The following is a 15,015-nucleotide window of genomic DNA, read 5'->3' on the forward strand; positions in this document are numbered from 1 at the left end:
CATGCAATCAAATATTTCATCTATAAGCAAATATACCTTAAAATAGAGACTGAGAGAGAGAAAAATGTGGGTTTTAAATATTTTTTTGGAAGAAAATAAAATATGTTTTCCTGTTTTGCATGATGAAAAAAATTTAATTTACCTACTAGAAGAAAATAGGACTTAAATTGCTCTTTATGAACCAAACTTTCAACACATATGAAGAAACAACAATTTCATGTAATGACTGAAATTTCTGTGAGTTAACGTTACTTTGAATTATTCAAGCTAATTTTGAATTATTTGCTCCTTAAAAACATGATAATACCACTTTAAGAAGACTCTCCTGAAACATACTTTTTAAATAAAATATTCATAGGCAAGATCACAGCAGTAGGCCGACTATGTGGCATTGGGATGGCCTATATTACTATTATATATTTTATTATATGTATTATTATATAATATATGTATACATACACACATGTATGCATAATAATATATGTGTTAATATATATATATATATAATATATGTATACATAAATTCAGTCGTGTCTGACTTGTTGTGACTGCATGTGGTATAGCAGCCCACCAGACACCTCTGTCCATGGAATTCTCCAGGCAAGAATACTAGAGTGGGTTGCCATTCTCCAAGGGATCTTCCTGATCCAGGGATTGAACCCAGGTCTGCATGGCAGCCAGATTATTTACCTTCTGAGCTAATAAGGAAGCCCTTATGATTTCTCTTCAAATTGCAATTTGTTGATTATTTTAAACTTCAGCCTAGAAGTTTTCTCCTGGTCCTCTGACCATCATATTGTATATCAGTATTATCTGAAGTTCCCTCACTGGCTCATCTTTCAGTATACGGGTTTTCCACAAAGTGTAACCATACCCCATTTCAGAGGAGTAAATCTTGAGGGCCTCATCTTTGGCTTCCTTCCCCCTCCTTCTCCACTAGCATGACACATTACACAGACTTTGACAAATTCACTTTATACATTTATTAAAAACCAAGACACCAACATGGAGAAGGAAATGGCAACCCACTCCAGTGTTCTTGCCTGGAGAATCCCAGGGTCGGGGGAGCCTGGTGGGCTGCTGTCTATGGGGTTGCACAGAGTTGGGAACAACTGAAGTGACTTAGCAGCAAAACACCAACCAACCATACTGGGAACAGATTTTTCTATAAACTCAATCTTGTTTAGGCCAAGTTTATTAAGTGTAACTCTAATCCCAGGAGAATCCCTACTTGAGGTTTCACTTAACAGAAATAATGACAATAATAATTAGGTCTAGAAGAAATCCCACCAATTAGTTTATTGATTTATTAGGCTGACCAACGGAAAGTTTTGTTTGCTTAGGTAAGTTACTCTTGATCTTCAGCATAGTTTAATCCTTAATGATCCATAAATCACAACACAATGAAAAAAAATAGCCTTACAATATAAAATAGACTAAAACAAGTAATTTTAAAAACATTGAATTAAATTAGAAAATGTGAACATTTAGCATAAGTGATGTTAAAAGTATTCTGTATTGAAACAAAAGTTAATCACATTGTACAGTGAAAAAGATATAATGATAAATTCCTGCTTTCCTAAGATGTTTAAACACTGAGGATGTTTGGATGACTTTCAAAAGATTTAGAACAAATTTAGTTTATTATAAGGTATTAAAACTCAAGAAATACAGTACATAGACTGCCCAGGAAATTCTGCTCCATCATTACCCATAGTTTTCTACAGAAAGAACTGTCAATTTTATTACAATGATTCAGGAAGCAATTACTTTGCTGGAAAAGGGTGTTGATTTATGCTCATTTTGACAATATGATTTAGTGACCAATTTTCCATAGAAGTGGGCTTAACAGTTTACATAGTATAAAAGAAAAGCAATTAGGCATTAAAATACCTCCAGTAAATCAAAACTTTCTGAAGGAATAGCTCTTTTATTCCCTACCATGTGAATATTTAGAAGGCAGCTTTAGACATGTCTGTATTTGTTTCATACATGAAAAAACTATGGTATAGGGTTTATGCTAGAAGGACTGATGCTGAAGCTGAAACTCCAATACTTTGGCCACCTCATGCAAAGAGTTGACTCATTGGAAAAGACCCTGATGCTGGGAGGGGTTGCGGGCAGGAGGAGAAGGGGACGACAGAGGATGAGATGGTTGGATGGCATCACTGACTCGATGGACATGAGTTTGGGTGAACTCTGGGAGTTGGTGATGGACAGGGAGGCCTGGTGTGCTGCGATTCATGGAGTCGCAAAGAATCAGAAACGACTGAGTGACTGAACTGACTGACTGACTGACTGAAATGCTATACATGTTTATATATTCACATACAAAGCATATTAATATATTCAGATATGTAATATGAGCACATATTACATGCATACATATATTATATGTTAATATATGTATATATTTATTACTTTTAATACAGGACATTCTTTAACTTTTACATTTAATACTCTATATGATTTCTATCAGTTGTATCCACTCTGAACCGAAACTTTTTAAGTAACTGTAGAGAAAAATAAACAGTTAAGACTCATTACGTGAATACTTAGCTTATCTAAGTTTAATATTTGAATTTTCTGACATCTAACAAGGAAATTATTTGGACTTTTTTATCCACCCTCTCTGTTTCTTCCCTCTTTCTTCCTATATTGGAGGAACTTCTTTTTCTTTTGGCCATTTCTTTTAAAATCTTTAAATATTCAATGTCTCCAGTGTAGTATTTCAGAAGGCATTCTGTTAGATCTTACCCTTGTGGTGTAGGCTGCCTCAGGATCATCTTCCAGTACCCTGGAAAGCCCAAAGTCAGACACTTTGCACACAAGGTTACTGTTGATTAAGATGTTTCTGGCAGCAAGGTCTCTATGCACGTAGCCCATGTCGGAAAGGTATTTCATTCCTGCAGCAATGCCTCTCAGCATACCAACCAGCTGGATCACAGTGAACTGCCCATCATTTTTCTGTAAAGATTATACAGAAATATTAGTCCTGCAATACCTATCACTGGGGAAAGATATATAAGGATCTTCCTTCAATCCTTAAATTAATACATACTACTACCAAATTCACATTGCAGTTTCTATCTGAAGGAGAATGGAAAAAATTAAGCAATAGACAGTAAACTTGAAAACTGTATCAGTTACCAAGTGTATACAAAGTGTCCTCTACTTGGTGAAAGCAGATGAAGGCTTTGAAAACCCTCGATCAAAATCTTACGTATTGCTACTCTTTTCTGCATTGTGATTCCTTTCTTATTCATTAGAAGAGTGTTTTCATCACTCCAATTTAGTGCCTGCCTTGGGTTAACACTGCACATTTTAGAAGTGATTTAAAATAAGCTGTTTGGATAGGCATATTGCAGTAAAGAAATGGCTAGAGGAAAAAAGTGAGATTCTGCGGTAGCAGATGAGGGAGGGAGGGACTAAGCAATAACCAGGAGAATGTTAGTATTTCTGGGAGGCTTGCGTGCACTGGATTTGGTGCAGACACACCGAATAAGGCTCAACTGATGCTTATTTTGAAAAAAAAGGAATGATGTGACCTTAAGGGGCTGATAAACTTAAATATATGCACAAGAAATTTGGCAGCAGAGTCTGGTAGAGGCTGGAGACTGGAAGAGAAGTTTGCCATACCACTGGACCCCTGTCATATTCTTATGATGGTAACTAATGCCACTGTTGCTTCACTTTTCTAATCAATGACAGCTGTTGCCATTTGAAATTGAAAGTTGCCAGTCTACAGGTTTAACCAGGCCTGCAAACATGTTACATTGTTCAGTACATACTATACTAATAAAATGAGTAGCCAACCTTTAATATTTGGAAACTTGCATAGTAAATTCTTTTCCTAAAACCCAGAAGATCTAACAACATTGACTACCATCTATTATCACACAATGATTCTTCAAATACAGAAGTACAAGTAGTGGCTGGCCTGCAGGGGAGTTATAAGTCTGTTTAACTCTTTCATTAGTATATGACTTTCATGGATTTTATAGACATTTTCCCTGTTCTGCCTGATATTACGTATTTTGAGAGAGTTAAATACTTATATTCTTTTTAAAAATTTTTTCATTGTAATTGATTTACAATCTTGTATTAGTTTCAGGTGTAAAGTGAACCAGTTATACATATACATATATCTACTATATCTACCCTTTTTTTTTTTTAAAGCAATCCAAAACTTTTATTAAAGAGACTGAAATGTGAAATCAGGGCCAGTTACTTGCTGAGATACTAGAATTTATGTACTTGTTTTTTTTACAGGCAGCAGTTTATTTTTTAGATTCTTTTCCCAATAGGCCATTACAGAGTATTGAGTAGAGTTTTCTGTTCCATACAGTAGATATTCATTAGTTATCTATTTTATATATAATAGCATCTATATCATCAATTTCAATCTGAAAATTTATCCCCCTTACCCCCCACTGGTGAACATAAGTTTGTTTTCTACATCTGTGACACTATTTCTGTTTTGTAAACAAGCTCATTTGTACCATTTTTTACATTCCACATATAAGCAATACCATATAATATTTGTATTTCTCTGTTTAACTTACTTTAGAGAAAGTTAAATACTTATAAAAGATTCTCTTTTTTTCCTTTCCTTCATTCCTATCCTCCTTCCTTCCTTCCCTCCTTTATGGTTTTTTGGGGAGGCACATTAACATACATTAAATAAAACCCTAGAGACATGTAATTTGGACTTGTATAAGTTTCAAGCCAATTTACAAGCCAACATTAATTTTTGGAGTACAATTATCCTGACTCCAAATATTTCTATTTAAAATTTAGCTTTAAGGTGACTGGATTTCTCCTTCAACATCACAGTCAGTATATAAATAACACTTCCAATGGTTGCCATTTATATAAAATCTTACCTTTAAAAATGTATCTAAAGAGCCATTTTCCATATACTCTGTAACGATCATCACCGGTTTACCTGAAAAGAGCACAGTGGTATAAACTGCTGCTTTTTTATTCTGTAGTCTTATCTAGGAAAAGTTTGCATGCTAAGTCGCTTTTGTCATGTCCAGCTCTTTTGCATCCCTATAGCTCACCAGGCTCCTCTCTCCATGAGATTCTCCAGGCAAGAATACTGGACTGGATTGCCATGCCCTCCTCCAAGGGATCTTCCCGACCTAGGGATCAAACTTATGTCTCTTGTGTCCACCGGAGTTGGCAGGCAAGTTCTTTATCAGTAGTACCACCTGTACCTGGAAGTTTTTATTATTGTGTGCAAATTTTATATATATATATATATATATATATATATATATATATATATATATATATATATAAAACAGTCGTCTTTGAGTAGTGGGTAAATTCCTGGCATGATGATATCTTAGTATATACTAAATGGGGTCAGTGAGAAGATAGTATCACAAGAATGATAAAGATTGACATTTACGATATTAAAAAAAATTCAATATCAAAGTCCATTTATGTAGAAAATGAGTTTAAGAATGAATTTCATTTTAATAGAGGTAATGATATGAAGTGCCAAATAACAATATCCAGCAAACACATTCATCTTTCCCAGAAGTTAGTTCAGTCACTCAGTCATATCCGACTCTTTGCAACCCCATGAACTGTAGCATGCCAATCCTCCCTGTCCATCAGCAACTCTCAGAGTTTACCCAAACTCATGTCCAGTGAGTCGGTTATGCCATGTAACCATCTCATCCTTTGTCGTCACTTTCTTCTCCTGCCTTCAATATTTCCCAACATCAGGGTCTTTTCAAATGAAGTGGCCAAAGTATGGGGGTTTCAGCCTCAATATCAGTCCTTCCAATAAACGCCCAGGTCTGATCTCATTTAGGATGGACTGGTTGGATCTCCTTGCAGTCCAAGGGACTCTCAAGAGTCTTCTCCAACACCACAGTTCAAAAGCAGCAATTCTTCAGAGCTCAGCTTTCTTTATAGTCCAACTGTTACATCCATACATGAGTACTGGAAAAACCATAGCCTTGACTAGATAGACCTTTGTTGACAAAGTTATGTCTCTGCTTTTCAATATGCTGTCTAGATTGGTCATAACTTTCCTTCCAAGGAGTAAGTGTCTTTTAATTTCATGGCTTCAATCACCATCTGCAGTGATTTTGGAGGCCAGAAAAAGTCTGACACTGTTTCCCCATCTATTTGCCATAAAGTGATGGGACTGGATGCCATGATCTTAGTTTTCTGAATGTGGAGCTTTAAGCCGATTTTTTCACTCTCCTCTTTCACCTTCATCAAGAGGCACTTTAATTCTTCTTCACTTTTTGCCAGAAGGGTGGTGTCATCTGCATACTGAGGCTATTGATATTTCTCCCAGCAATCCTGATTCCAGCCTGTGCTTCCTCCAGCCTGTGCTTCCTCATGATGTACTCTGCATAGAAGTTAAATAAACAGGGTGATAATATACAGCCTTAACATATTCCTTTTCCTATTTGGAACCAGTCTGTTGTTCCATGTCCAGTTCTAACTGTTGCTTCTTGACCTGCATATAGGTTTCTCAAGAGGCAGGTCAGGTGGTCTGGTATTCCCATCTCTTTCAGAATTTTCCGCAGTTTGTTGTGATCCACATGGTCAAAGGCTTTGGCATGGTCAATAAAGCAGAAATAGATGTTTTTCTGGAACTCTCTTGCTTTTTCTATGATCCATCAGATGTTGGCAATTTGGAACCAGTCTGCTGTTCCATGTCCAGTTCTAACTGTTGCTTCCTGACCTGCATACAGATTTCTCAAGAGTTCTAAATAAAAACTTTCATCCAGTCTAACTGCCCTACTGATGATCCTTGGAATGTATGTTGCATTTTCCCAACTTTATTTCCATGTTCTTGTAATACGTTTACTTTTGGATACCTCTCTTTTCCTTCTATGCCACATACCTACAGTCTCTATCAATCCAAATTTTTCCATCCCTCAAAACACTGTTCTAGTTCTTCTTGCTATCTGGAAACATCTTTTGTAATCATTGTTCTGATGGATGAGGTCCTCCTCTTTTCACATCTGATATAAAACTGTAGCTGGACAGACTCTGAAGCCACACTGCTTGGCTTTGTATCCCAGATAAATCAATTACTATCATATGATCTTAAGCAAATCAATTCTCATCTGTGTACCTCAGTTTTCTCACCTCCAAAATGGGGACACTAATGGCACCTGCCTCACAGAGTTATTGTGAGTATCCCCTAAGTCATATTGCTAATCCAATATGCGCCCATCACTTAGAATTTAAATTTACTATATATCATTATTTTATAAACTTTATCAACTTTGTGCATAAATGTCATTGCTAGATGTAATTTGAACAAGAGAATAGATCACATTTTACCCTCATAAAATTATATGTCTGTGATATAAGATGAAAAATATAAGATCAAAAATATTTGCTATATGAAAAAATACCTAAAACAAGGTTGCTAGTTTTATCACTCCACATTAACCTCATTATATTTTAAAACATGCCCCTTTATTATTTAATAAATGTATGCTATATACAGTTTTAGTGCTAAATTATACTGAGGTTAAGTGGAAAAAGATCTTATGGTAGAAAAATTCTATCTTATATGTCTATTAGTTAACTTTTTATATAATAAGGGAAATGGGGCCTATCAATTATGAAAATGCACTATAATTAACTTAATGGCATTTTCCAGAAAGGTACCTGTATTTTACTTGAGAAGTGATTCATTCAGGTCACAGAATTAGAACTTTCAAATTTATTCAATCAACATTACCTTGAAGTACAAACAGATATAAAAAGATAATTACATACAAAAAAGAAACAACTAGGAAGAAAAAGGAGTTTTCATTCAAAAATCACTTAACACTCACTATTTAGTGTAATATGGTGTATGTGCATGTACTAAGTCAGTTCAGTCGTATCTCACTTCTTGTGACACTATGGACTGAGGCCTGTCAGTCTCCTCAGTCCATGGGATTCTCCAGGCAACGATACGGGAATGGGTTGCTGTGCCCTCCTCCAGGGTATCTTCCCGACTTTGGGATTGAACATGTTTCTCCTGCATTGCAGGCGGTTTCTTTACCACTGAGCCACCAGTAGTTCATTCTAATTTCTTACTCAGATAATTATGTTCTGTTAAAACACTTCAGAATACTATTCTTTGAATGGAATGTGACAAGTAATACTATAAAGGCAGATTGATTTCTCTCCTCCTTTTTAAAGTTTGTAAAAGTTATAAAAAAGAGTTTGCCTAAAATAATTTATCATATATTTGTAGTATACCTATGTTAGGTAAAACATCCCATATGTAGAAAATATGTATTAGAGATGTCATTTGACTTGAACTTTGAAAGTGTCACCTTTGTAACAAAAGGTGACAGGGACTTCAGGAAGAAGAGGTAGCTTGTATTTTGTCATGAAAGAGCTTGTCAACTTCAAACACGGCTAGAGGCCTGGATTTTCCTTTATAATTCAGGTAGTGACAGGAGATGAGTTGGGGAACACCAATTTTTTAAATGACTGGAAATACAATGCCAGAAAAACAAAAAAACAAAAAAATGAGTGACTCATGTTGTATTTGTAAATGGCCATGACAATAAACAAACAAAAAAGATTATAAATGCTTTTTCTCCTTAGGATTACTGTAATCTAAGCTCATGAATTGAGATATGCTCCCAGATTCAGTTCAGTTCAGTTTAAGTTGCTCAGTCGTGTCTGACTCTTCATGACCCCATAGACCACAGCCCACCAGGCCTCCTTGTCCATTACTAACTCCTGGAGTCTACTCAAACTCATCTCCATTGAGTTGGTGATGCCATCCAACCATCTCATCCTCTGTCATCCCATTCTCCTCCTTCCTTCAATCTTTCCCAGCATCAGGGTCTTTTCAAATGAGTCTGTTTTTCGCTCCCAGATTAACTTCATTTTAATGGCATTGTCACACCCATTCAATCGACCTCAGACAAATTACTAAATAGACAAAATTCTGCTTTGGGTCCTTTGGTCTCATTGTTATATCCTAGGGCTTATTTCTGACTTTCATTAATGTTGAATCCCTTTTTCTTTCAAAAGTCCAGAATTAAATAATAACTGTTTTGGCACAGGGCCCCACATGTCCAAAGTTCCACCAGCCACAATGCAGGAATATTGAAACGTCCTGCTATACCAGAAATCACTCCTTCATCTGTCTGATTTCAGGAATTCAGAAGTACTCGGAGATGAAGCGGAGTAGGGATACAAAAGGGATGTGCAGGTAACCCTGTCTTCAGCTTTTATCAAACAATATGGAACTATTTAAAAAATTTATAGGTATTAGCACCAAAGTGTGTGTACTTACTGAACACCAGCTCTGATCAAACTAGACAAAGGTCTACATTTTTAGGAATCAGCCTGTGTTTCCAGGAATCTGCCCTGTGAAGCTCTTTGACTTTCATTTACAGAAATCTGATGAGGGAGTTGTCAGAGTTTAATTGGAATTGGAAGAACTGAGTTCCAGCAGATATCCAAGGGACATAATCGAAGCTTTCCTTCATCAGCACTTCTCAGTCCCTACCATGTGAGCAGATGCCTTGTCCATCAAAGTGAAGACTTTGTCAATATTTACGTTTACCTCCTCTACCCCAAATCTTTTATGATTACAGTACCTCCCCTATATTACCACTACACAAACTTCAGTTTCCTTCTGTTCTTTTTTTCTAGAATTTCCTCTTTGCATCTATCCTCTAATTTTTTAGATCCTCTTCTTACAGTTATGGGTTAGTATAAATATTTATTACTGCTCTCCCAAGGTCTCCTGAGCAGGAGTTGGATAAATGCCTATGTAAAAAATCTCTTTCTTAGGCAAATTTGTTCCTTAAATTCAACCCAAGTTCACTGAGCTTAGATGAAAGAATTCACAATCTAAAGAGAATGAACTGATCATAAAACTTACTGTTATTAAATAGCATATATTTGGAAACAAAAAAATGGTTACTTTTTTAGGGAGATAGGCACCTGGTGCCTCTCCTATAAGGTTTTTCTGGGGCTCATCACCTAATTTTAAAATTCAGACACATTATTTATGACAGTGTAGGTTGTATTTTCAATAGCAAAAATGTTATTTGAAAAATATGATAGGGACCTAAAATGACTTTCATATTTCAAAAAATGCTGCTGCTGCTGCTAAATCACTTCAGATGTGTCCAACTCTGTACGACCCCATAAATGGCAGCCCACCAGGCTCCGCTGTCCCTGGGATTCTCCAGGCAAGAGTACTGGAGTGGCTTGCGATTGCCTTCTCCGTCAGAAAATGGGGGGAAAGCAATAAAAATGCATATTTGCAAATAAACATGACCTTCTTTTGTTGACAAGAATAAGAAAATTCACAAACCATCTGATTATTTTTTATGTTTGAGCCATTTTAATGATAATTATATTTAGTTTGGCTTATGTTTTGTCTCAGTTCCTGCTAGCCTGCAAAGATGACATAGCAATAATTAATGTGGCTTACTTTAACCATTGTAAACTCAATAAAATGGTATAAATCATTTTCCATTATCCAATTGAAGTACAGACAAAGAGTAGATTTACCAATAATTTTGAAAGCATATTATAAAATATCAATATAAAAAGAGCTCATAAAGCATGTTAAAACATGATTTTAATCTGAGAGTGGAGTTTTTATATTACTTTATGTTATTTACTAAGGACCCAGTTCAGGCAGAGTCTAAGAAGTAATAGAAACAGTTATTTGAGGAATTTACCTAGGTCATATTTTATCATTTTGTATTGATAATCATAAAACAGCTACAGTTTATTGATTTATTGAGTACCCACTTCTTACAAGTCATGATATTAATTTTAACTGTCACCAAGATTCTGTAACCCTGATATTGCAAATGACTCTTTTCAGAGAGAAAAGTGTGGCTTAAAAAGATTCAATATATTACCTGAGTTGATTAGTGAAAGTTATAAAAAACAAAGCTGCGAATCAAATTCAGGTCTACCTGACTATGAAAGCTGTTTTCCTTCCCTCCACAATATGATGCCTATAATTTACAAATTTATTTTAAATTTTAAATTTCATTTTAAAACTTAAAAGATAGTCTTTTGTGTTATATTAAGTTTGATAATAATGACTGTGCCACATAATCCACCTCATACATTAATGGTAGATCCAGTGGGAATTCAGTTGCTCTCAATAAATAACATTCTTACATACGATCATTACTTATGGATGCTCTAAGCATTCAGAAGTGTTCAATAGTGAAGTGGATAGGTCTTAGGTTCTATAATACTTATGTGAAGAATCTAAAGTGTTCAAACCCATAGAAAAATAAAGCAGAATGGTGGCTGCCAGTGCCTTGGGAAGGGAAAAGAGGGATTTCTATTTCATGAGTATGTAGTTTCAGTTACGCGAGACAAGAAGTTTCTAGAAATTAGCCATACCACATTGTGCTTACAATGAACAAAAGTGCACTGTGTAATCTGCACCTAAAATTTTAATAGGGTAGATATCATGATATGTGGGTTTCTCTTGCCACAATAAAACAAAACTTCATCTGCTGCCTTACTGATGTTTTTTGGTTGCTCATGTCCAACAAAATTCAAGAAAGGAGAGAACACATCATTTCCGGTAAAGCAGTCTCTTTTCATAAGCTATCTCAAAATTAGGTTAAACAAACTTTGGGGAATGTTGACTTAGCCCTTGTTTTTCAGAGCATGGCCCTTGACATGTGGCATAGCTATCACCCAAGAGAGAGCTTGTTATAAATGCAAAATCTCAGATCCCAAACCAATCTATGTAAACAGATTCCGCATTGTAGCAATATCTTCAGAGGCACATTATATTTTGAGAAACACTGAAACAGGCCACATAACAAGAGTTGTAGCTAAATCTGGGCTTATTCTTTTATTTGCATTGATACTAATCTGCTTTTCTGAAACCACGAGTGTATCAGGAAACACGTGGTACCACTTAAGGACATAAGGAAGCATTTAATTTAGAAACATCATAATTCATTGGAAAACAGCTGTCACTTGGCTTCTCTTAGAAACATTTTACAAGATTTGTAAATAATTAAAAGTAAGCCTATTTTTATAGTGGTGCAGTCGGTAAAGAATCTGCCTGCAATGCAAAAGACAGAGGTTCAATCCTTGGGTAGGGAAAATCCTCTGAAGAAGGAAATGGCAACCCATTCCAGTATTCTGGCATGGAAAATCCCATGGACAGGGGATTCTGATGGGCTACAGTCCATGGGGTGGCAAAGAGTTGGACACGACTGTCTGAGCATATTATTATATTTCTATATCTGTAGCTTTATCTTGCTATGACATTCTATATATTTGGCTGGTATTCCACTTAGTACATTAATATTTGTAGCTTCTTGAAATTACTTTTATTTTTTATTCCAAGGGAAGCTTGGAATAACAAATATCACGATTCAATTATTAATGGTCAACCAGAAAATGGGATCTTGTGCTTGTAGTAGGAATAGATAATGCTTATTAAGCAGTGGAGTGGGAAGGGAAGAGATCGTATGGGGTAATCAAAACTTAGTAGGGCACTGAGATTATTTTAATTCCATTTATAAAATTATGTAATTTTAATTTTGAGAAAGATTATAAAATCATAAAGCTCTATACCTTACCTGAGACAGGAGCATGGAAAAGCTAAATGTTTCTATTAAGTAGAAATTTCAAGCTTTCCATAATACCCTCTTTTATTTCAGATTGTTTACATTGATATAAACTTTTTCACTAGATACTCATTTATCAAGTTAAAAATGAATTAGAACTTCTCTGACATTAGTGAAGGTGGATAATTTCTTGTGAACTCAGAGATTATCAACTTTGCACAGGAGCTGGGAAATCTAAATTAAAATTGTGACAGCTTTCTTTTATTAATAATGAAATTGACTTTAAATCACAAAGTTTGATTTACTAATAGTCAATCCTTGAGCCAGGAAATCTCTCTTTCTACAGGTATCTATCTTTCTGGTGAGTAAGATTTAGATTTTATCAGAGACAGCTCTTGGAGAAGGAAATGGCAACCCACTCCAGTATTCTTCCCTAGAGAATCCTGTGGACAGAGGAGCCTGGTGGGCTGCTGTCCATAGGGTTGCACAGAGTCAGACATGACTGAAGCGACTTAGCATGCATGCATGCATTGGAGAAGGAAATGGCAACCTACTGCAGTATTCTTGCCTGGAGAATCCCAGGGACAGACGAGCCTGGTGGGCTGTCATCTATGGGGTCACACAGAGTCGGACACGACTGAAGCAACTTAGCAGCAGCAGAGACAGCACTTGTAAATATCTAATAAATATTTTGTTTACTTATTATACCTCTCTCTATGCCCTCATAATGCAAAACAAGTCTCTGGAGGTAGCATGTTGTAGACAGAAGAACCTGCAAGGCTTGAAACTTGCAAAGAACATTCATGAAAGGACAGGGAATGAATGAGAGGAGTCTGGTAAGAGCTTAATTTGAAGATGTAATAGAATAATATGTCTGGGATCCATTCTACTTCAGTGTTAAATTTGTTTATTTCCATCATGGTTTATCCTGATAATGGCTCATTGAATTGTTTCCTTTTGTGAAACGGAAGATGTAAAATCGAAGCATACTCATACTGCAAACATCTTCATTTATACTTTCAGAGTCCAATCTTATACAACTGGATGCTTATAAGCCTCTCAAAAGTAACTTGTCCACAATGGAACTACTGATTTACCAACCACAGTCTTGCTCCTCCTGTGGCTTTCCCCATAAATGGCAATTCTTTTCTTTAAGGGACTCAGGACAACAGTAATTTAAAATTACCATCGACTCTTCTCTTTATCTCACATTCCACATCTAATTCATAAGAAGCTTTCCTGTGGTTGCCTTCAAAACATCTATAGAATTCAACTACTACTTACCATCTTGTTAGATTACTACCCTGATCTAACCCTAAGAGATGTGAATGACAGTCGTCTCCTCGCTCTCTTTCCATTTCAACACTGACTTCTACCATCTTTATTCAACACAGCATCCTGATTAATCCTATTAAAGTAGAAATAAGATTCCATCACATCATGGCTTCAAAGCTCAGATTAAGACACAGTCTTTGCAGGGACCAAAGTGTTCACACACCATCCAAGCTCCTATTACATTTTCAAATTAAGCTCTTACCAGATTCCTCTCATTCATTCCATTGTAGCAACATTGGCCCTGTGGTCTCTTGAGCATTCTATGCAAGTTCCATTCAAGCCTTGCAGGTCCTTCTTTCTACACTACACTATCCTCGGATATCTGTAAGGCCCACACCTTCCATTTATTCAAGCATTATTAGTCAGATCTTTCTCTAAAATAGAAACCAACTCTCAATAGAAACAATCCATAATCTCCTAATTTAGCGCTTCCTTTTTCATTTAATGTATTGTAAATGTATTTGTTCAATTAGTTTCTGTCTCCCCAACTCAAAGGTAAGCTCCATAAAGGCAGGAAATCAGTTTGTTTAATCTCCACTGTATCCTACTGATTAACAAGGACAGACATTTAGTAGGTGGTCAATTAATACCTTTTGAATAAATAAATGTTTCTTGTCATGTGTATAGTGAATAATGATATATGAAGTTAGTAATGTACACTGCTTAAGAGTTTGGAGTTTGGAGTCATGTAGAATAATTTTTAAATCTGGTATTGTCCTATGTTATATTTATGATATCAGATAAGGTATTTCACCTCTTTAAGATTAAATTTTCCTATCTGTAAGTTGAGAACAAATATTATCTTCAGGATAGCATTGTTGTGCACATTAAAGGAGATAATATGTAAAAAGTATTAACATACCACATTCTTAAAGTAATGTTAATGATCAGTAGTGGTTATATCCTTGGATTGGGAAGATCCCCTGGAGAATGAAATGGAAACCCACTCCAGTATTCTTCCCTGGGAAATTTCATGGACGGAGGAGCCTGGGGGGCTACAGTCCATGAGGTCTCTAAAGAGTCAGACGTGACTTAGTAGCTAAACAGCAACAACATCCTATACTTTGAACTTATGTGTGTCTTTAGCTCTGAAATATGTGTGTGT

General features: G+C 35.8%; 1 protein-coding gene across 9 annotated transcripts in view; it reads right to left on the minus strand.

Moving 5' to 3' along the window:
• The window catches only part of EPHA5 (EPH receptor A5), a 408,801-nt gene that overhangs the window by 27,004 nt on the left and 366,782 nt on the right, over positions 1-15,015 (minus strand). For all 9 annotated transcript variants that reach the window (XM_069594218.1, XM_069594217.1, XM_069594214.1 and 6 more), the window contains 2 exons: positions 4,887-4,948; positions 2,758-2,967 (listed from right to left, as the gene is read on the minus strand). In XM_069594218.1, the coding sequence (XP_069450319.1) occupies positions 2,758-2,967; positions 4,887-4,948 (272 nt within the window). The remainder of the gene's footprint in view (positions 1-2,757; positions 2,968-4,886; positions 4,949-15,015) is intronic.

Source organism: Ovis canadensis, chromosome 6 (genome assembly GCF_042477335.2).
Source record: "Ovis canadensis isolate MfBH-ARS-UI-01 breed Bighorn chromosome 6, ARS-UI_OviCan_v2, whole genome shotgun sequence".
NCBI lineage: Eukaryota > Metazoa > Chordata > Mammalia > Artiodactyla > Bovidae > Ovis > Ovis canadensis.